Consider the following 23,904-nt stretch of genomic DNA (forward strand, 5'->3'; position numbering starts at 1 on the left):
TGTGAATCCCTTTTTGGACTGTTCAGCCTTCCCTGAATGTCATATGGATCTGAAAGTGTCAAACTGATTTACAGTGTAAGCCCTCTTCCATCATCATCATAGCAAATCCTAAAGGGATGTAGCCTCCTTGCAGATCGAGCACCAAACAGATTGATCTCTACTTAGGTTCATAAGACAGTATGGCTGGATATTCAGTCTATGTCCCTCACTAGCCATCTTACTGCAGCTTTTGATGCCTATATGATTACCGATGGTGGAGCGTCATTCCTTGGTAAATGCATTTTGTAATTCACTGATCTTCCATTTTAAATACAAAAGGCTGAATTCTACTCTGCCTTATGCATGAGTAGTTGCAATAAGGCCTTGGATGAGAAGGCTGGATGGCCTTACTGTCCCTAATATGTCAGCCAACATTCAGCTGCCCCCCCACAACCATCCTCCAGGAATGGGGACTCAAAGATACACATGGTGCAACGGATTGAAGGCCAGGTAAACACACAGCAATGTGGCTACAGCTACCTGCTATCATGAAGATCGGTTGCAGACATACCTCAATTTTTGGAATACCAGCGTTCACCCAGTAAAGCAACTGACTGAGAGGTTCAAAGGCCAACGCTTCCACTGTTTCTAGGCCAGTGCTAATGATTATCTCCTGTCCAGAGCTGCCATTTAGACAAAGACGCTAAAACAAACAAATAAATAGAAAATTCTAAGTATCAAGGTTAGTGCACTCAGCTGTTCGGGGTGGGGAATTAGCAAAGGAGCCACTAACGAGAAAAACCTACCAGCAGTATTTGCATTGCAAAGCGTATCTATTACAGCTCCCCTGAGATGCATCCATTTCTGGGATGTAGGGAGGCCAGGAGATAAACAGGTGTCCAGCACAAGAGAGGGAATAAGAGACATTTTTGGCTAAAGGGGAAAATACTCCTCTTGTGATATGTGCCACCCTTCATTTCCATTCAGAGCAGAAGATAGACGCTTTGAAAAGTGCTTTGTAATGGTTTTCAAGGTCTCACCCACAAGGACAAGACTAACTCAATTTAATTTCTCCACCTCGGTAGAAGATTCTCTGCTTCAGTAGAAAATTCCCAACCTGGGGTTTAACCAATGAAATCCTCTCATGTGGCTTAAAATAATAATTAACTTTTTCCTCTTATCATTTTCAGTAGCTGCAAAAAGAACAGGAGGACTTGTAGCACCTTAGAGACTAACAAATTTATTAGAGCATAAGTTTTTGTGGGCTACAGCACTGGAGGCATAGAATGGAACATGTAGGAAGAAGGAAGATAGATACATACAAAGAAGGTGGAAGTTGCCATACAAACTGAAAGAGACTAATTATTATAATAATAATCATCTTAATTAATTAGCCTCTTACAGTTTGTATGGCAACTTCCACCTTCTCTGTATGTATATATATACCTTCTTACTGTATGTTCCATTCTATGCATTCGATGAAGTGGGCTGTAGCCCACTAAAGTTTATGCTCAGATAAATTTGTTAGTCTCTAAGGTGCCACAAGTACTCCTTTTCTTTTTGCGGATACAGACTAACACGGCTGCTACTCTGAAATCTGTCTTTAAGTAGCTGCTATCTTACAAATCAGATATACAGGGCCAGATCCTCCGCTGGTATAAATCAATGTAAAATCATTTACACCAGCTCAGGATCTGGCCCTTAGAACCTAAAGGACATTCATGACCAGACTAGCCCTTCTAAGATGGGTTACATGAGGGTCTCAAAGACAGAAAAACATAGCTCCGTCCTGGCTACGGCTGTGTTTTTCATTAATAATAAGGATGCTTCGCTCTTATACAGGGCTTCTCATCAACAGACCTTAAAGCACTCTACAAGGGAGGTCAGTAGCATTCTCTCCATTTTACAGATTGGCAAATTGAGGCACATGAACGTGAAGCAATTTACCTAAGGTCACCCAGCAGGCTAGTGGCAGGAACAGTACCCTAGTCTCCTGAATCCCAGTCCACTGCTCAATCCACTCGGCTATTATATCACACAAGGTATACGCTCTTCTAGGAAAACATCCCAGAACATTGTGCTAGGCAGGGACTGCCCAGAACCCCGCTCACCTGTATAATGTCAAGCGTCACATCTGCCCAGTACAAACAGTTGTGGTCGTAATCAAAGTCCAGAGCCACTGCCCCTCGCAATCCAGTCAGAGGCAACTCCTCGCTGATTCCAGAAGAGAGATCGTACCGGTGGATGGAGTAGCGCGTGGCATACAGAATAAACTCATTCTCTTCTAGAGGTACAGAGAAATATTTATGTAGAAGCCTTTTCCCACGAGTTCCCTTGGGGATAGGGGAAATAAATGGGGTCTTCTTCATTTCTGACCAAAACCACACAGTTAGGACCTTATCATAAATGAGACTCAGGCCCTTGTTTTTGGAGAGAGAAGATTTTAATTGGTGTATGTCACTAGCCATAGATTTCTGTAGCTCACCCACAAAAGTGAAAGGAAATTATTACCACTATTATTTATTCAGGTTGGTGGAAAAAGAGGCTGAAAATTGCAAAAGTAGGTTCTTTCTTTTATTTATAATGTTAAATTTTGTCAATATTAAAAAAAAAAAAATAACCAGCTCAAAACATTCGCCAAAAAAAAAATTGTCCAAGTGCTTTCTCTGGAGCCTAAATGCATTATGTTTGCGAGCCATAAAAGTGCCTAAGTCGATAGATCCCAATTGGCGTCTTTGGGGTCTAATGTAACATAAATACTTATCATATAAGAAATTGGGGACCATCCGTCTGTTTTGTACAACACCTAGCACACCGGGGTCCTGGCCCAGAACTGGGACTCCTAGGCACGGAAGTCTGTGCCAAAATCCCAAACCAGGTGAGGTTTAGTCCTGTAGAGAACATTTCATGCCTCTCTGATTACCACTCGGCCCTTCCCTAAGACACCAGTCAGGCTAGGGGCTGGACAGAGGGAGGGAAAAGAGTAGGGGATCTTGACTGACACCAAGAGAATAACTCCCATTGATTTTGGCTTGCTTTGGATCATGCTGTACCTTCTCCCTTGCAGATACCTCTCCCCCCCTCTCTCTTGCACATTAATCACATTGCGCATAACGCAAGATTCAATTAAGGCTCTAATGACCGGAATGCTAATTACATTGGCAGCACATGGGTGAATGAGATCACTGCAGGGCCCTCATGTCTGGAAAGAAGGGGAGGAGGCAATATATTCGTGTGACTTGTCTGGCTCACACCACTGAAGTGCTAAGGCATAAATTTTGCCCCACATGGGCACAGAAAGCCCCAAATGGCCATCAGACTCAGTGGGAGCAGGATGGGGAGCCGTGGCTGTCTGGGGGCTCGGCAGGCTCAGTAAAGGGATGGAGAGGTAGAATTCTTGCTCTATTTGTTCTGTTTTAATCTTATTCTAAACCTACTACAGTATGAGTCAGGAAATCATGGAGGAGTTTGGTTCCCAGTTTTCACCTATTTTCATGTCTTCAGCTCCCCTCAGTGAGCAAAGGGTGTTTAGCACCATGTGGAATTGAGCCCTTACTCTGACACCCAATCAAGTGGAGTTGGGGCATCCAAACTCCATGTCACTTAAAAGTGTAAATTCAAACCTGCTCCCATGTCAGAAACTCTCACTGACTCCAGTGTGAGCAAGGCTAAACCCTCAAAAACTGCGTAAGGGACCCAGAAGGAAGAAAAGACTTTTTACGTGCTCAGATATTTCAGATGCAGTTCCATTACCTTTCTCAGACTTCCGAGAGCCTCACGGGAATCTGTGGATAGTCCCTAAACAGGCAGTGAAAGGAACACAGACTTTGCAAGGAAGCCACCAGGGTGGCAGTGTTCCCACAGAGACTTACCTGCGAGAGGACATGGCACCAGTTCCCCTTCTAGCCGTGATTCAACGTCTCCTCCTACACAGGTGTCCCCAGAGATCTTGCGGTAGCTGGAATATATATATATATACACACACACACATTCATTTCTTAAAGGAAAAAGCTAGCATACTCTCATGTGCAACCAACCGGTTCTTGTCGGATTTAGAATTAAGGGAGTTGATAAATCACATTATATTGTGTACTCCATGGGTGCATTTCCCTTAATCACTTATTTATTTGATCCTTCTTTTAATACCATTCAAATAAATTTCAAAAACTTAGATTGTAAACTCCTCGGGGTAGGAAACCTCTTTTTGTTCTGCGTTTGTACAGCACCTAGCACCATGGGGGTCTGACTTGGGGGTCCAAGGAGCTACAGTAATGCAAATACATAATAATAATTTGAAAAGACAAGTTTCTTGCCCATGTGCAGTACGTACCCTCTAGTCTTTCTATAAGTTGAGCCAACGGGACAAGGCACAGGTGGGGAATATGGTTTCCCAGCAAATTCGGGATCAGGGATGCAAACTTCTAATGATAAGTCATCGCTCAGTTTAAAACCAAAATCACTGCGGGCAAAGGGAGGGGGGGAAAGGAAATGCTATCAAGTTATCTTGCTAATTTCATGTATTCTTTGCAACAGTGCTAGAATCACAATGTGTTGGGAAGACCATTAATGGTAACATTCAAATTAATAACAATGTTTTGACATCAGACAGCAGCTTGTATCGAAAAACCTCAAAACATTTTACAGGCATTAAGTAATTAAACCTCACAATCATCAGAACACATTAGGGCATGGGTGCCAGCACTGGACTGGGACTCCAGATACCCGGGTTCCATGCCCAACTCTGCCACAGGATTACCGGGTGACGTTGGGCAAGTCCCTGTGCCTCAGTTTCCCATCTGTACAATGGGGATGCAGTAGAACGTCAGCGTTATGAACACGAGAGTTAGGAACTGACCAGTCAACCACATACCTAATTTGGAACCGGAAATACGCAATCAGGCAGCAGCAGAGACCCCACCCACCCAAAAAAATTAAACTAGTACAGTACTGTGATAAACATAAACTTCTAAAAACAAAATGGAAAGCAGCATTTTGCTTCTGCATAGTAAAGTTTCAGAGCTGTATTAAGTCAATGTTCAATTTTAAACTTCTGAAAGAACCATAACATTTTGTTCAGAGTTATGAACATTTCAGTTACTAACAACCTCCATTCCCGAGGTGTTCGTAACTCCAAAGTTCTACCGTAATGATGCTTACCTCCTTTGCAATCTATGCAAAAAAGTGCTAGATAAAAGCATTATTGTTACATTATCTTAATTTTACAGATGGGTAAACCGAGACACAAACTAGTCAAGTGACCTGTCCAAGCTTACACAATGAGTTAGTTGCAAAACTGGAAACCAATCCCACAGTCCTTATTCCCCTTCTGACCAGCTCTAACCAAATTCATCATTATTCCTTATTTAGGTGCCTAACAGGGAACAGAACTCTTTATAAAAATCTGGCCCCTGCCCAACAATTCACACATTAACGAATAACCTTTACATGCGATTGTCAAAGCAAAGCTCCTTTATCTTGACAGCTGTTTAGTTTCACTGATATCTAAATTAAAAATAAAATTACATAGCAGTGCCAATCACATCCATCTGGTTAAATGGTCTCTTAGCTTTTCTATAGTAGCTCTCTGTCATTGGAAATCATCCATTTTAAGGGAGAGGTGATGCGGTAATAATACTTTGCTTTTCTATTGCACCTTTCAGAGTCTCTCAAAGTGCTTCAAAGACATGAATGAAACCTCTTACCTCCTATTAATGAAAGAATGTTTTCAGTCTATTTAGCCTGTTCTTTGTTATAAAACCAGGCCATAGATACAAAGAGATAAATAAATTGGATCTGTTTGTTTGCTCACTGTTGTTAGTTACTGATATTTATAACTGAATAACAACCCAGACTAAAGGGAATTAATTGGTACTTACCATTCAAAGTCTTCTCTTGTACATGAGCAGTTGGAGACCATAACTGGTCTATCAAAATCTTCCCCATTGAAGCAAGTCGCATGAGGAGTCCTCCTTTTGAAAACTGTCTTATGCCCCAGTAAGCACTCATTACCTCGCTCATCAGAGGGTGACCACAGTTTGTAATCATTTTCTGTGCAAGGGACGCCTATGATAAATGACATGCTTGGGTTAAATAAAAAAGTCACCATGACCTACATACCCAAGACTTGAGATTTAAAAAGAGGGGGCCTGATTTTCTTCTGTCCCTGTATCGGGAGTTGTCTTTTACCCCTGTGCAGAATGGATGCAAGATGCTGGGGGGCTGAAGATACTAACCACTGCTGGAAGCCAGTTGATCTGCTAGCATTTTAATCTTTGCACAACTGCCAATAACCACACAAGGCGCAAAGCTGTGGAGAATCAGGCCTAGTATTTTGTCTTTTCAGGAGCCTGAGTTACATCGTATGAACATTCACATTCCCTGCCGCTTTTATACCAAGAACAGCACCTCAGGCTAACGTCACTGATTCCCACATACTCCGCCCCTCTCTCTAGGGTGCTGGGGTTTCACAATATAAAGGGCTCCCAGAAGCCCATACAGGGGATATGAGCACAATTTGTGTGCTGCAGAGCAGGCTCTTAGCATGGATTTATGGACTAGAAGATCTATTGCTACATGGATTTTCTGAGGCTTCGCCCTACAGAGCAGGCGAGCAGGGGGAAGGAGGTGATTCCAGGTCTCAGTGCTCCGGTGGCAGTTTGCAGTGGGATTCCTCTCCACCATGCCCTGCCGAGTTCCGCAGATTCCAAGCCCAGTTTACAGGCCCGGTGCTGCGGAGAAAGAGTTGCATTTAATATCTTTGATGCCTTGGGTTTAAAAGAGGGAACTGGCTAGCTCAAAGGCTTGCCAAGGCAGCCTTTTCACTTCCTCCAGGTTAACTGCTCAGTTCCGGACAAAGTTGGAAGTCGCTGAAATCCTCTTATGGAGCCAGTTTTCCCTCTCTTTCACATCAGGGGGAATCAGGGGTCTCTCCATAGGAATCAGTGGAGTAGGACCCACTTGCCCAAAACAAATAGAAAAAGAGGCACTATTCCGATTCAAGACGCACAGCGTAGGGAAGAGGAGAGATGTTCGGTGACAGAAGGCAATAAATGACTCCAAAGCTATGACAGTGCATTTGCGACGACTTACTTAAATGAAGTCAATCTGATCCCCAAACAGATCCACTTATAACAAAACATCAAGGGAATCGGTTATAAATTTTAGTCAGGCAAATTCCTCTGCCAAGCATAACTGTCCTTTGATTAAAATGCTGCTGCACAATCAAAGCTGAAATTGGATATAAATCATTCATTGGCCTGGCTTTCAGAAGTGGATTGTTGGGGTGTTTTGTTGTTGTTTTCCCTTTTTAAAATCCTTCAATTCCCTGAGAGGAGATTTTAGCTACAGAGGAAAAATGCAAACGTCCTTGGCGAGCATTTCAATCTAAAAGTTCCGTCAATGGGCATGAAGGGGCACCAGAACCTGAGGAAGAGGAACAGTATCACTGAAGTTCCTGGCTTCTGAAGGTGAGCCTCTCTTAGGGTACGTCTACACTGCAATGAAAGTCTTCTGGCACAGGCTGCTGCTGGCCTGGCTCAGCTGACTCAGGCTCACAGGACTATAAAACTTCAGTGTGGACTTTCAGGCTTGAGCTGGAGCCTGAGATTTGAGACCCTGCAAAGGGGGGTGGGTCTCAGCCCAAGCCCAAATGTCTACACTGCTGTTTTTAGCTGTACAGCCCAAGCCCTGTGGAGCCCGAGTCAACTGACCTGGGCTCTGCCATTAGGTGGCAAGGGTTGTTATTGCAGTATAGACATACCCTTAGGCTCTGAGCCTGCAAAAAGGACCACGTGGGTGGCGCCCTCAAGCCTTGCAGAGCCCTGCTGAAGAGCTGACTTGACTTTCAATGAGACTTGGGCTCCTAAGTTACTTTTGAAAACAGGACTAATGCCCGTAAGTGAGTTAGGTGCTTTTGAAAACGTTATCGTTGCGCTCAGATGACTAGGTTGTACTTCCTCTTTCTCCCTCTCAGCAGATAAGCGATGAGAGCCCATGAGTACATGAACTTTTAAAGGCCCTACTTGTCCCCACATTAATAGTCAATGGGGGAAGTTGCAGGGATCTGCTGCTTTTCAATGAATGGACGGACACCCATGTGTTTGAAAAGCAAAGCGTTGGGATAAACAGACGCCGTACATGCAAACCTCAATGCCACATTAGTACACCAGGTCCCTTACCAAGCACGTCAGTGGTGTTGATCTGCAGTATCAGCCAGCTGTGGCCGTTCTCTTTATAGGAGCCGAAGATGGTGAACACAGTGCTCTTCTCCCCCGGCTCGGTGAGAAGCCCATACACAAATACCGGTTTCTCCGAGAAAGTGAATGTTTTCCAGGTCTCCCCTTCATTTGTGCTGTACCTAGAGGGGGAGAGACAAGGACGGTGGGACTGCTGCAAATAAACTCCTGGTGGCCTCCTGGTTGGGATTTATTTGCTCATTTCTAAATTTACACAAAACCAGGTTCTTTCAAAACCTTACTAAGGTCATGGTCATGACTAGTAACACTTGGCTTTTCCATCCATAGATCTCAAAGTGCTTTACTAAGAAAGATCAGTGTCATTAGCCCCCTTCTGCAGGTAGGGAAACTGAGACACAAAGAGATGTGACTTGCTCAAGGTCAGTGATAGAGCCAGGATTAGAAGCCAGGTTTCTCAATTCCAAGTCTACCGGACCACACTCATCACGAAACAGAAACAAGCAGCTGCATAATTTATCTGGACGATATCTTTTTTTCATAGATACACCTGCACACGTATGTAACAGGACAGTGACAGCTGCTTGCAACTATGTGGCTTAAAATTCTGTCAGTGAGAAAAGCCAAAGCTTGTGAGAGTCTGTGCACAAAAGGAAGAACGTGGCAGAAGCTGCTCTGTAGACGGTAGTTGGTTTCCCAACACCACAGATGTGAACCAGATGCAAATTCCCTACAGGGCTCTCTGACCTTTTTAAGAGAGACTGACCCCGAAGCAGCCAAGGGACATTGGTATGAGGCAACACATGTGCTTCCTTGACACAACAGTGATGCTCATATCATAGACTAAGTTTTAGGCCTAAGTTTTTGGACACCAAAGCTATGTCAGAGGGGATGCTCCCTTTCAATGTACATCTCTGTAGCATATTTAACTTCTGTAGGAATCCATGCTCTTTGTCATGTTGAAACCTTTCCTGTATAATATTTAAATTAAGCTCTTAAGTTAGTTCACTGTCAGAACAGCTGAGAAAAGCAGCCCTTCCAGTGCAAAAAGAAAAACAAGGGAAATTAAGCCAAAGCATTTAATGGCATTCGGGAGAAAATAGGCTAGATTTCTCCCACATCTCTTTGCAGTTATCTAAAACAGTGGGCTGTAAACTGATCCTGCAAACTGTTACGCATGCAAGTAACCCTTGCTCATGCTAGCTGCCCCCAAGGCTTCTGAGGGACCACCCACACATGAGCAAATGCTTGCAGAATCAGTCCCTATGCCGGTAGAGCAAGCATAGTAATTACATGCTCAATGACCCACTGTCAACGGCGGGTGTTAAATATTTGGGGTCTCAGGCATGCATGTAAAGGCCAGGGGAGACTGGGATTGTACAGGGGAGAAAATGGGGAATGTGTAAAATCAAAACAATAATTTAAAAAACGCTCTCCTCGGTTCTATCGTAATATATAGCTCTGTCCCTGACAAGTTGGGGATGTGTGTTTAAAAAAAAAAAAAAAATCCTAAAAAATATATATATCCTAGTCCAAAGTGTGGCAATGCTACAAACCCTCATACGCAGTCCAGTTCTATTGGACGGGGGCTGGCCGCCACTGCGTTGCAACAGCATACCTCCACCGAAGTCAATGGAATTGCCCTATTGCAAAATGGAAGGATGTACTTGGGGTTAAAGCACTGGGTTAGAGTTCAAGTGATCTTGGTTCAATTTCTAGCTCTGCCAGGGATCTCCTGTTGGACACTTAATGGCCCAGTGCCTCAGTTTCCCATCTGTAAAACAGGGATAATGCCATTTCACCTCATAGAGGCTGTGAGGATAAAGCCTGTAGTGTTGGTCACGCACTCAGACACTTTGACTATAGGGGCCATATAAGCAGCAAGGCAAAGAGAGAACAGTGAAGAATAAGGCACAGAGCCATGGAAATACAGCACTGTACCACAAACACATATCCTGTATACCTCAGCCTATTCCTGTTCCACTAGTGAGAAGTTTCTTTAAAATTTTTAGAACGGGGCAGGGGAGAGGGTGATGGATTAGCATATCAAGGATATGTTAAGGGCAAAATCAAGGGGTCACTTGCTAGTCTATTGTTTTTGTTGGCTCACATCTCTTGGGAAGTCATCTGCTTCTGTCAGGCAGTTTGAAAGAAAACCCATCCACCCCAGTAACTTACTTGAGTTGGTCTGTCTCTGTGCCCTGCGTTATTGCTACGAGAATGCCACCATGGTCACCCCAAGTGTAGTAATGGGGTCCGGACAGTGCCTGAGAAAAGAAACACCGACACAGGGAGCTTAATGAGAGAATGTTGAGGTGGCTTTGATATGAGGTTATAAAGCATCATATGAACCATAAAATATAACCACAAAGGCTCTTGTTCATCTGAGTCCTTAAGTATATTCATTGTGTATTGAAGTCCCATTGAAGCTTTGCTGAATCAGGACTGAAATCCTTGGTATAAAACACGCTCTATATGAACTGGGTATTTGAACTGGTGCTGATTTTCAGGTCTCCTGGGCTCCGGCAATAGAGACTCAAGTGTTTACAGGCTGTGGTCTAGGGTCAACTGGAATCATCGGACTGGAAGGGACCTCGACAGATCATCTTGTCCAGTGGTTCTCAACCAGGGGTCCGCGGCCCACTGAGGGGCCGCGAGCAGGTTTCAGGGGGGCCATCAAAATAGACCAGAAAGCAGGGCCAGCGTTAGACGCATTGGAGCCTGGGGCTCAAGCCGAAGCCCAAGCCCCACTACCCTAGGCTCAAGCTGAAGCCTGAGCAACTTAGCTTTGCGGGGGCCCCCAGACAATTTCCCTGCTTGCTACCCCCTAATGTCCGCCACGGCTTTTAAAAATCCGCTGGATATGCAGAAAAAGAGCTATTGTGGCACAGCTGGGCCATGGCGTTTTTATAGCATGTTGGGGGGGCCTCAGAGAGAAAAAGGATGAAAACCCCGATCCAGTCCAGTCCCCTGCACTCATGGCAGAACCAAGCATTATCTAGACTGCAGCTGAGTTACTCTGAACTTGCACAGCTGTAACCAAGAGCAGAATAGGACCCTGGACCCTTATTCTCCTCTCACTTAAACTGGTGTAAATCAGGAATAACGTCACCGAAGTGAGAGGAGCTGCACTGGTGTAAACGAAATCTAGAGCAGTTTGTTATGTTTGCAAACCTTCCGGTGAGCTGAGTGGAGACTGGTTGGTTTCCCAGGATTTCAGCCAGTTTTATGTTTGAGTCTGTGAGGTTTCTTCAATACTAAGAAACCAAAGGGTGCTTGGAAACCACATGTTAAATGGTCCATCAGCCAGTTCACACATCCATCCTGAGAAGAAGAACTGTCGTGTGTCAGACCCACCCGCAGCTCTGTTTTGAAACAATACCAGCATTCGACAGACTGCTACGCTTTCCAGGCTGGAGCAGATGATTTTCACACAGCTGCTTGCCAAAACCGAGAGGCAGAAACCGAGGTCACTCCTGCACAGCTGCAAACTCGAAAGTGCTGAGTCATTCCACTTCTGCTCCTCTCTTTGCACCAAGAAGAAGATTTAGACAATCCCAACAAGAAACTCAGAAGCCAGGGTCTTGTGAACTAAAGCTCCCTCTTGCTCATCACATTTTTATCTTGTACTTTTACATGGAGCCCTCCCCGTGCAAGGTCAAGTCAGAACAGGAAGCACGCATGTGGCTATCTCGCTTTTAAAGATCAAAGACTTCCACGTCACTCCAGAAGCTCCTACGTGAAGAAACACGGCTCCCCCATTGCCTTTCCTAGGTGGAATCTCTGATATGTACATGCTTTCAAGGACAGGGGTTCTTTGGACAAGGTTGTATCTCGGCAATAACAAAAACAGCGGCATGTTCCCACTGCTGCCCCAGCAGCCCAAATGTTAACCAAACCGCACAGCATTTACTGGGAGGAAAAGGAGGCCATTTTATTCACAGGATTAAACAGTTTACAGATGTTGAAACACCATATTACACTAACAGCAAAATGTACAGACAGACCACAAACCATGCCACAGACCAGAACACCCAGTCAGTAAAGAACATTCAACACCCGTAAACCGAGAACAACATCTCATTCCACTGGAAGGTGCCAAGGGGTTTCTCAGCCACTCAAACAGGCAGAAAGCACTGGCTTTTCTCTGAGTTTTGTCTGCATTTTAAGAGGGCAGCACTCAAACATAGAAGATATATAAATAGGTACATCGAAAGCTTTAATCCAACATGTCTGACGCCTCTGAAAATCCAGACGAAAGCAGCACTAAGCGCAAGAGGAATGTAAACATTATTCTCGCTTCCCTGGGTCCCCTGAATTCAGCAATCCTCAGTGATGCCCCAGTATGTGCTATTATTATTATTTCCATTACATTGGCACTTAGAGGCTCCACCTGACATCAGGTCTCCACTATGCTAGGTACTTCCCCAAAGAGTTTGCTATCTAGAGAGACAAGAAAAACAGAGGAAACTATACTGTCTCTCTTTGCAGATGGGGACTGAAGTTTAATCTCTCTTGACTAAGTGATTTGACCAAGTTTGCAAGCAACCAGTCTGTTGCAGAGCTAGGAACTGAATGCAGATCTTCTGAGTTCACTGCCTTTAACACAAGGCCAACCTTCCTAACCACCCACTCTGGCTGATGGTTCAGCTGCATCATGCTCGTCTTGGTAAGTTCAGCCACAGAAGGTTCTAGCTATATGGTGTGCAATGCAGAAAGAGAAATCTGGTGCTTTCTACTGTTCCAAGCCCTTCTATGGTTGAAATGACATCATAGAATCATAGAATATCAGGGTTGGAAGGGACCCCAGAAGGTCATCTAGTCCAACCCCCTGCTCAAAGCAGGACCAATTCCCAGTTAAATCATTCCAGCCAGGGCTTTGTCAAGCCTGACCTTAAAAACCTTAAGGAAGGAGATTCTACCACCTCCCTAGGTAACGCATTCCAGTGTTTCACCACCCTCTTAGTGAAAAAGTTTTTCCTAATATCCAATCTAAACCTCCCCCACTGCAACTTGAGACCATTACCATTACCATTACTCCTCGTTCTGTCATCTGCTACCATTGAGAACAGTCTAGAGCCATCCTCTTTGGAACCCCCTTTCAGGTAGTTGAAAGCAGCTATCAAATCCCCCCTCATTCTTCTCTTCTGCAGGCTAAACAATCCCAGCTCCCTCAGCCTCTCCTCATAACTCATGTGTTCCAGTCCCCTAATCATTTTTGTTGCCCTTCGCTGGACTCTCTCCAATTTATCCACATCCTTCTTGAAGTGTGGGGCCCAAAACTGGACACAGTACTCCAGATGAGTACTGGATGAGTACAGATGAGTATTCACCAGAATAATAGCACCTGTCAGAGTAAGTAGGACCAGGAAACATCGGTTGGACGCTCAAAGCCCTTTTTAATTCCATTTCTAGGGCTTTCAGCACATTTCAACGAAAGCTACTTGGTTTGTGCTTGAATTAAGGATGTGTCGGTCACCTTTAATACATAACATACTGTATATAATAGTTACAGACTAACATAGCAATGCTCGCCCCACAGAGGTGCCTTCTTGGCCAAACCGCCATGCAGGTTCAACGCAAATGGCATCCTTACCTCTCTCCACCTTGCTCCTGCACTGCTTGAAACGTACACGTTCGTTTTGCTTGCCATATTCTTGCCAACTGAACCTAAGAGAACGAGAGCGTCATTTTTCTTGATGTTTCTTAAAACAAACGCAGCTCTCTCTGAGCTATTTTTTAACTTGTAATCAAATGAGTTGTTTTTGAGGAGTTGATTTTTCACACTATCAATGAGTTATTTTAAATAAGAAGTTTTAAAAGATGATTACAGGTTTTAAAAGCAAGCTGGAAAACCACATCAAGGTAAGGATGGCCAGATGAAATCAGCTCTGTTTGAAATGTTCAACAGAGCGAGCCTTCCGCAATAGAATAGTAAGTCAGAGATGAGTCCCTGTATGTTTTTTAAAAGCCTTCATTTTGAGACAGGCAGGCACAGACTACAAAGCGTGTAATGGGTTTCTACCTCCAGCAATAGGGTGGTGAAATTTATATGCAGTAATAATTATATGAGGCGTGCTGAGGACAAAGGATTGCAAAATTCATATTTTAATTGATTTTTTTGTCACAATGTTTTTCACAGATGCAATGGCTCCAACCCACAACGTGCTGAAGGCCTGCAAGTCAACAGGGACTGAAGACAGTACTCACAGGATCAGGCACTTGAGGAAAATATACCTGTGGCAATGATCAGCCCTGGAGCAGATTCTTTGGAGAGAATGGGCATCCTACGCAACTGGAAGTTAAGCAGCTGACTCAGTCGCTGGGCCAGATGAAGAGAGCAGCCTTTTGAAAACTGGAATAGAAAAAACACACTATGCCACTTGCTAGTGTAAAAGGCATTTCATGTGCCATGATCCTATGTGAGCATCTCAAAATGCTTCCCAAACCTTTGTAAATTCAACCTTCCAACACCCTCATAAGGTAGAGAAGAAACCTTGGTCACCTTTCAGCTTGACTAGAGCAAGGTGATATATCTGCACATAAAGCCTTCAGTGTTTAAGAAACTCCAGTTGGTACAGCCCGCTGCAGCGTGTCACCTCAAGGTATCACGAGCACATCACACCTGCCGTCCACTTCCTACACTGAGCTCCCACAGAATATCAAATCAAGTTCATGGTCTTGGTCCTTCAAAGCATGCAGTGGCCTGGGCCCAGGATATCTAAAAGACCCACTAAGGATCCAGTATGAAGACCACCGTGGAAAGTTTTACTCCTCTGGCAAAATGGAAATCTCTTCAGTAAGGGTAATGCTTGTCTATGTACGGAAGAGAGAACTGGCCCAAGACTGTGCAATGAACTCCCCCAGGAATTAACATCACAAACCTCCATGCCTCAATTTCCCCATCTAGAAGAAGAAGAAGAATGCTTCCCTACCTCACAGGGGTGTTGTGAGGATAAATTCACAGGTCTACATGAGGTGCTCAGATACTACAAAGACACCACCATAGAAAAGGCAAAAACCAATAAGATTATATGATGTAAAATCTGCCCAAAGTGAACTCTTATGATGAAATTCCTTTTACAGGGGATGTGTTCTGGGTTTTCTCAGTGCCCTGCAAAATGTAACTAAACATATAATTTATTTCTTCTGAATAATAAAAAAAATAAAAGGGGCCTCCACTGTAATCTTTACAACGCCTAGAAAAACCGTGACCTTCAAAACATTAATTAAAAGCTACATTTGGAAGAAAAAAAATCCCAAAGAACACAAGGGAAAAAAACTCCCAGCACTGTAATCAAAAAGCCACTAATAGACACACAGAAAGTGTTCTATTGTCCAGTTTAATCTGCTTCATGTTTAAGAGACTTTCACAATGAGGAGGCCTTTTAAATATGTCATGCTTGTTCAGTGCATCAAGCCACTTCCCCACGCCAGGTTCTTGTGCCTGGCCCCGAACTGCGGGGGCTAGACTTGGCAGTGAAGCCGGCAGGGGAGCAGGGCTTGAGCTCTCCAAAAAGACAGAGTACATCCATCCATACGCGGGATTCACAAAGACAGGTTGCTCCTTAAACCCTCTTACCCCATGCTAAGCGACATCGAGCCCTATATTTTTAGCATCTGTGTGATTTGATATGGAGACAACAGGTGGAATCCTGGCCCTACTGACGTCAATGGAAGTTTTGTCACTGACTTCAACAGGGCCGGGAGTACACCCACAATGTCTTCAAACTGGTACCACCTCAGATCCTTTCAACCGACTCTGTTGTAACAGGCATTTCCTTTCTTTACAATAGACACACAGGAGCTTCATCAACAATCAGGGCTAACATCGGCCTCCTGTAACCAGCCGGCTAGGGACATGAGTGGAAAGACTCTAGCCCCAGTACTGATCCAGTGCTCCAGCATGATGCGGGGCCTGCTGGAGGTGCCATCCTTCTGACCGCAACATCAAACCAAGGTCCTGTCTCACAAGATCCTCAGACACTTTTAGTACTGTAGGGTGCTTAAGCCTGTTTGTAATCTAATTTTGTAACCCTTCCTGTTTGTAATCTAATTTCCTTTAAAATGATCATTCAACCACAGTCTGTACCACGGGGACTGATGACCGGATATTTCATAAAACAGATTACATTTTTATTTTTGTCATCTTTCTTTTCCTTTTCATTCTTGCACTGATCCTTCTAAGGGAGCAAATGGTTAATGACTGACCCAACAGGGGAAACAAGGTTAAAAATGCTCCCTCCCTCCTGCAAACACCAGGTTTTGCTCATTGTTACCTCACAATCTATTTTTTCTCCATAACCCGTATACGCTGGAGCCTGCAGGAATTCCCAGGTTCCACCTTTGTCAAAGGTGATGACAGACCTCATGTTCTCTTCACTGAATGAGCCGTTTATCAGGGTGGCAATGTACACTCCTCTCACACCCTCGACACGGTGGAAGTCTGCAAAAGGCTCGTTGGCAAAATACCTGCAAAGGCACGCACATGTGGGTCGTTTGGTTAACTGCAGTAAGCGCTGGGATTCTGGGGGAGAACGCGCAGGTACATTCAACATGAGGGACCTCTCTCCTCAGAGAAATAACCAGATCAAACAAAGCATGGAAAGCCAATTTACTGAGCGAGAGTGACTAATTTACCCCTGTCAACTATACTGAGCCCTTTCATCAAATGCTTCTACTGAGTCACCTCAAAGCCCCAGCCTCTCTGTACCTTCCTCATAGTGTAGGTTCTTCAGACTGAGAGAGGGAGTAATGCTCCGCTCACTCACGCTGGTCTTACACCATTAACACAATGCAGTCATAGGCGCCGACGCCATGGGTGCTCCGGGGCTGGAGCACCCACGGGGAAAAATTAATGGGTGCTCTGTACCCACCAGCAGCCAAGCTCCCCTCCCCGCCCCACCAGTCCCACCTCACCTCCTCCTCCGCCTCCTCCCCTGAGCGCGCCAAGTCCCCTCTCCTCCACCTACCTCCCAGTGCTTGCGGCCGGGCCGCGTAGCAAGCCCTGGGAGGGAGCGGGGAGGAGTGGGAACATGGCGCGCTCAGGGGAGGAGGTGGGGCCGGGGTGGGGATTTGGGGAAAGAGCTGGAATAGGTGCAGGGAGGGGGCGAAGTTGGGGTGGGGACTTCGGGGAAGGGGCTGGAATGGAAGCGGGGCTGGGGCAGGAGGGGGCTGGGCAGGGGTGGAGTCGGGGCAGAGGGTGGCGGGGGGGGGGGTCGAGCGCCCACCGGTGCGAGTAGAAGTCGGTACCTATCAATGGAGTTACACCTAAGGACCTGGTCTAAACATAGGAGCGGGAGCCCAGAACTCCTGAGATCTAATCCCAGCTCTACTACTAACTTCTTCTGTCATCTTGGATGAACCACTTAACAACTCCACCTCCTCTGTAAAATGGGCATAATGCCTACCTTTTAGGGAGCTGTGACGTTAAATGCTCATTACCTGCTACCCACTATGTTGCATCCTCTCTCATCTTGAGTTCCTCAAGCCACCTAGCCCGGGAGTCCCATCAAGGCAGCCCAGCCCTCCTTACCTGACCAGGGTATCACTGCCCGCCCCTCCAGGGCTATAGTACAGCACGTTTTCTAAAGACAGAGAAAACTTCAGGCCTTCTGCTTCTGAGATGTAGAGGTTGGTGCAGTTGTTACTGTGGCTGACACACACGAACACCTGGTCCTCGGACGCATCCGCAATGTAGTATTCCTTAATCCGGGGGGTGGGAGGGGGTTAATGACATTAATTCACTCAGCCTATCCATCACTTACATAGACACACGCTGGGAGGTTTTCCCACCCTCCATTGTTTGTCGTTTCCCCTTAAATGCTTAAAAATAAATCCTCCTCCCTCCACCAAAAACAGCTTTTCCACTTGGCAAACAAATTTCTCCCCTCTGCTTCTTGCACATGTCATCTCTCTCTCTCGCTCTCTCCCCCTCCACCAAAACCCTCCTCCAAGCACAGTCTGCCCACAAAGTCGCCCAACAAAGATTATTAGAGCGGCACCATTCTTAAAATTCATCCCGCTCACACTGGCTCGCCAAGCCGTATCTCTGTCTGGCCCATTTCTGTTTGGATCTGAACAAGGCTGCCAGCGCCTCAAGCAGGGAACATGCCCCTGTGCATACACCTCAGCAAATACCACAAAGACAGCAGGGCACTTGTCTGTGAGCTCCTGCTTTGGGAAGCGGCAGAATCAGCGGTGCCAGACCATCTCTGGGTTTGAACCCCTGATAGATCCACTGTGCTCCTTCTGCGTGGCAGAGCGTGAAACATTCCAGACCAGACTGTTCTGTCAAAAGCACTGGCCCACACTGAGCAAACACACACACTCAGGAGGCACAATCCTTCCCCCCAGCCCTCCCCCCGAGTGGGACACGTGTATGCCGCACCGTCCTTTTGCAAAGTGCTGCGAGCTCAGCTCGTCCCATCTGCTGCCAGCCAGCTCCACAGGGTGGTGTAGAAGGTGGGGAGGCCATGACACTACTCTCTTCCCTGCCCCCATGGGCTGATTTGTATCCACAACAGTGCTATCAGGGAGCAGTCCCCACACTGGCCCAGATTATTGTGGCAGGCCCTTGCATGAGGGGAGAGAAGGACCTCCCTTCCCCCCCCGCCGACAATGATTTTCTGAGCCACAGCAATGCTATCAGTATTTAGAATCCAGAGGCCATTCCCCTCTAGATGACACTAATTTAAAAATCTATGCCTAAAAAAAATGGTCAGAACTATTTATCTCGGCTCTACCAGGCTCGATCCTGCAAACACGTATGCACGAGTGATTTTACTCTTGACTGTAGCCCCATTTATATCAATAGGCATCATGCGCATGGGTAAAGTTACTCCTGTGTAAACAGCAGGATCATTGTAACACTTTGCTTCCATTCCATTCCAAACATGAGAAGGCCAAACTGTTTTGAACTAAGTATAGAATAAGGCTACTTTTGCTACCCATCTAGCTACTGTAGTTACTAGTTTACAAGTAAAAATGCTATTCGGATCCTAAGGTGCCTTTGGCTGAGGGAGGAATAAGTAGATGCCATAAATCAACTCCATTTTACCTTAACTGGATGTCTGGTTACAAACTGCGCAGCTCGCATTGGCTTGCGGTTGAAGGAAACCCAGAGCTGGACCGAAGTTTGCTGCTGGCTGCCCAATAAATGCTGTGAAGAGGAGGAAAAATGCTAGGAATCTTTTTTTATTCCTAAATTCACAATTCCATAGAGAACAGGTTAAAGACAGATCAGATACAAATTAACAAACTCAACAGCACAAAAGGCAAGCAACTACCTTACCCACTCTCCAAAAAACCACAACACAATTACTTGATGGCAAGTTTGGATGGGATCCTGAGGTACTAGGATACCACAAACATTAAAACAGCTTAACTGTTCCCTGTCATTGTGAAACCTGAAAACTGTATGCCCCCTTATGCCACTACATGAGATATTATTATTGGTAACATGGCAACCTCTCTGCAATTTATTCATCTATTCACCCCATACACTGTCAGTGCTAACTAAGGCGACAGGAGCCTTGGAAATCCCATAGCTTGGCTATATGGCTAGAAAACTAGCTTGAACCTGTTGGGGATTTCTGTCCTTTTGAGAAAGGAGAGTGAGACCCCTTTCAAATGCACAGCATTAAGTCTTTGGATTCTTCATTGTTCTGAGCGCTCTTTCGGAAGTTGGAAACAACCCCACCTCTCAACTGATTAGCCAGGTTGTCAAAGGCTGATGTTTTCCTCCCATAGTTCTTCCAACCAGACCGCATGAAATTAACATGTCTGTTTTTATGTATGCCCTTTGCAGATTAGCCTCAATGCTTTAATGTTGATGTTTACTGTTTTAGGGATGAGTATCACGTTATAAAAATCATGGCCAAAATTTCCATACATGGGATGTCTAAGTTAGGCACCTCAATCTGTACCTGGGCTCCAAAAAAAGTGGCCTAATTTCTGAGTTGCTGAATACCCACAATTCCCACTGAAATCAATAGGAGTCAAGGGTGCTCAGCACACAGGCAATGAAGGTGCCTGTAACCAGATGTATCAACCCCCCACTGAGCAAACAGAGGCTGACCAATCACTGTGGGCCTAGGAGACCACACCCTTTGCCCCTGCTGCACATGCTCCAGGTGGAGGGGACAGATAAAAGGAGGCAGCCCAGCTCAGTTGGGGCTAGTGGAGGAGGAAAAAGGACATGTGTTGCAGGCTCCTGGAGAGGAACCACTGACTCTTCAGGCTGTTGGGACTATGGAGCTGGATTATGATGCACATGACTAGCCGACCACAAAAGACTGACAGATGCTGAGTCACTGCCAGCCCAGGAGATGCCTGAGATGGGCTTTATGGTAGGAAGTGACCCAGGGAATGTGTTAGGAGTTGATGCTTGAACCCTTAATGGGGAGTTTACTGGCTTCATAGGGCCCTGGGTCAGAACCCAGTGGCCTGAGGGGGCCTGGGTTCCCCTCCCCCAGTATTTACCACTAGGCATGGCTACTGTGGACTCCTGATTTAGACTGATTGCTCACTCTGCCCTGCACAGAAGGTCAGATTCTCCCCTCCCCTCCCCTAAACTGCTTTTATTTGCCTTAGCCAGGAGGCTCAGGGGCTACAGACTGATAGTTTGCTCAGTCCTGCAAGGAGTCCTGGGCTCCTTGGTCATGGTTGTTTGTCTCAACAGAGAATCAACTGTGTGATGAGGTGTATCAACCCCACAGTGAGCAAATGAGGCTGGCCCCACTCAAAATGCTGAGCCCCCATTACAATGCCTAAATATGGATTTAGGTGCCTAACTCAATATTGTCCACTCACCCAATTTTATTGCAATTTTCACAATAGTTGTTTGACTTAAAGCCCAAGCTCCAGGAGTCATTGGATTATGTGAGATTCAACTTTTTTTACTAATCCTCATGGTTGCAGAGGAAAACTTGAAAATGTAACCCAAGTGAATCCTAAAGGCTAAAAATCCAGCAGGCAAACCAAATAAAAAATAAATTTTATTACATTGTTAAAAATCTCATGATTTTTTGGGGCCTGACTTGGGAATTTTGAACATTTACGGTTGGCGATGCTGCTAAACTTCATGCTCCCAAGTTGGATATTTAAAAATAGCAAATTTTCTTCTGTTACTCAAAAGTGCTCAGATTGTTATAACTGTATTGCCAAGGGGAACAACGGGCAGAGGGACATCCTGAAAACCTCTCCCCCAAATCTGCAGCACTGGGGACTGATCTCATCCACTTCGACAGCAATAAGGAAGACTGAGCCAATGATTGAGGCACTAGTATGGGGTTCAGGTTCAATTCCCTGCTCTGCCACAGACTCACGGTATGTCCTTGGCAAGTCATTTAGACTCTCCGTGCCTTAGTTTCCCAGCTGTAAAATGGGGATAATAGCACTACCCTCCCTCAGAGGGTCATTGTGAGGAAAAATGCATTAAAGATTATGAGGAGCTTAGATACTAAGGTAATGGGGGCAATATAAGAAAGACATGGGGGACAAAGGCCTGTATCTCACAAAACAAGACAACAGAGTACAAACTTGCAATGTCTGCTTCCTATTTGGGTTAATTTAGCATTAAAAAGCATGCAGCTCCCATTGACAATAAAGCAAGAGAGAATATCTTAACTCTCTCATATGACTCAGGGCCTGATCCCGCTTCGGAACAGGCCCAGTGCCAGCTCAATATATTCAAAAAGTTGAGGGTTTCAGTTTTTGCAGGACTCAACTTTTAGCAATTTAAAGTGTCCTTCAAACCATTCTCTTCAGGCATGCTTTTACCTGTTGAGTATTCACATGGCTAAGGGTAAACATTACTCCTGCTCCCCGTGTACGCTCGTGACTTAATGCTGCAGAAACCACAGAAGCATTAAACATTTTGGGGGAACCACAGAGAAGTGGCTAGGGGCTGGCTTGTTAAAAAGTCGATAATGTTAGGATAAAAACATCATGTGTTTATTCGGAGGGGGGGCGGGCGGAAATAAAGCTTTTCATATCAGATTAGAATAATTTTGAAGTCGGTCAATTTAGTGGCCTTAATCTATTTGACACGTGTCCTTCTAACTAAATTATTGCAGGCATATATCCTCTTTTCCTAGCTCCATTCCACTATCGTCAATTTCTGCTTTCCCTTTACTTATAAGCATCTAGTTCTTTCCTGCCAGAATTCGAGCCCTTTGCAGCCTGACCTAGTTCTGCCTAACTCCCTAAAATCAAATATATAAAAAAACTGCTGTTCCAAGCGGATCTCCTATTAATCCTGCACTGCAAATTGTTAGACGAAGTGTCAGTATTTTTCTTTATCTGGTCATTTTAGACCATGTCTTTCCAACAGAGCCATTTAGCCATTCTTGTTCATGTGTGCTAGGGTAAGATGCCAGATGAACAGCCCTGGAGACTGAACTCCTCTATTTATCCACACAGCATGGTGGTGCTTTTACAGTGGACGCAATAAAACATCTCAAAGTACTCTGATGCAGCAGTAGGCATAGTTTTAGACCTGCTAAATGCTCTAATCATCTCTCTAGACTATTCGTTCAAATGCGTGTCAGCTCTCAGCAGAAGTACTGACTGGCATGTCCAGGGTGCTGTTTGTTAATATGCTGTGGGTTTTTTTAATTTTCACCCCTGGTGTCAGGAGCTGTATTTCTCTTAGAAAGCACAAGGCTAAGCACCAGTCACTAACGGATAATGAAGTCAGCTCACTAACTCCAGCCAATTTTTCCTTCTCAAACTGACCATGACCTTTTTACACAATCTTTAATGCTTTGCCTCAAGGCCTAAAGTATGTTCCCTTACTTTTGTTCTGTCATTAATGGAGCCTGACGAGCTAAGCACTGTCTGTTACTATACTGCATGTTCGGAGCCCAATTCAGTTCCATGAAATCAGAGCCCTTCCACTGACTTCAAAGGGTGTTAGATGGGATTCAAATCATAATACCTAGCTCCTTATATAGTGCTTTTCATCTATAGATCTCAAACTACTTTACAAAGTAGGTCAGTATCACTATTCCTGTGTTTCAGATGGGGAAACCAAGGCAGTGAAGTGACTTGCCCACTGTCACCCAGCAGATCAATGTATTACATCAGCCTACACAGTGATTTTTCTTACATGCTACTTACCACAGTCTTTGTGGCAAACAGATACTTGTCCCTGAGCTGGAAGTCTTCAACCTCTTCCAGAACAATTTCTTTATTTTCCCTGGTTTGAAAGAAATCTGTGCTGCGAATTATAGTTGAGGACCCTGTAGGCTCATGTCGTTCTATGTAAACTGTCTTCAGCTTATCATATGGGTCAATGCCCCTTGTATTTAAAAAAGAAAAAAAAAAGGCAGGTATATTTTTTTTTGTGCTCACGCCACGATCAAGATAGCACCAGGTATTTATAAGCAAGTCATTTAACAAGAGATGGGCTCAAACATCAAAACTTGGATCAGAATTTTGAACACCCTGAAATTGGATAATGAGATCCAGGGTTTTGGCTCACCTCCTAAAGAGAGGTTATTTGCAAAATTTGGATCGAAATTCTGATTTCGATTTTCAAACCACTCACAGAACAGCTGGTCAAAATAAAGGGTGACAACTGCAAAAAAATCTGACATTTCCCCCCCGTTTTTTAATTGATGTTCAAGATACACTGAAAAGACCAAGTAGGCAGCTCAACAGCTGGTGGAAAACCAAGGAAATTGCAATGTTTTATTATCTTTTTCCTTGTTCGTTCTTCATAATCCAT

The 23,904-nt window shown here is 44.9% G+C and overlaps 2 protein-coding genes across 4 annotated transcripts in view; one reads left to right on the top strand and one right to left on the bottom strand.

The window, feature by feature from the left end:
* LOC311511335 (uncharacterized protein) overlaps nt 1-14,396 on the top strand; it is a 205,574-nt gene extending 191,178 nt beyond the window's left edge. Inside the window, exon 2 of the transcript XR_014709259.1 lies at nt 14,314-14,396. The gene's annotated coding sequence lies outside the window, so the exon portion shown is untranslated. The remainder of the gene's footprint in view (nt 1-14,313) is intronic.
* Nucleotides 1-23,904, bottom strand: part of SORL1 (sortilin related receptor 1) — a 101,609-nt gene that overhangs the window by 47,586 nt on the left and 30,119 nt on the right. For all 3 annotated transcript variants that reach the window (XM_084611842.1, XM_084611843.1, XM_084611841.1), the window contains exons 6-18: nt 23,295-23,475; nt 19,231-19,332; nt 17,707-17,876; nt 16,451-16,643; nt 14,409-14,526; nt 13,768-13,841; nt 10,350-10,438; nt 8,157-8,335; nt 5,856-6,042; nt 4,310-4,438; nt 3,852-3,937; nt 2,091-2,263; nt 551-682 (exon numbers count right to left, since the gene is read on the bottom strand). In XM_084611842.1, the coding sequence (XP_084467968.1) occupies nt 551-682; nt 2,091-2,263; nt 3,852-3,937; nt 4,310-4,438; nt 5,856-6,042; nt 8,157-8,335; nt 10,350-10,438; nt 13,768-13,841; nt 14,409-14,526; nt 16,451-16,643; nt 17,707-17,876; nt 19,231-19,332; nt 23,295-23,475 (1,813 nt within the window). The remainder of the gene's footprint in view (nt 1-550; nt 683-2,090; nt 2,264-3,851; nt 3,938-4,309; nt 4,439-5,855; nt 6,043-8,156; nt 8,336-10,349; nt 10,439-13,767; nt 13,842-14,408; nt 14,527-16,450; nt 16,644-17,706; nt 17,877-19,230; nt 19,333-23,294; nt 23,476-23,904) is intronic.

This window comes from Lepidochelys olivacea, assembly GCF_965140295.1.
Source record: "Lepidochelys olivacea isolate rLepOli2 genome assembly, chromosome: 22".
Taxonomy (NCBI): domain Eukaryota; kingdom Metazoa; phylum Chordata; order Testudines; family Cheloniidae; genus Lepidochelys; species Lepidochelys olivacea.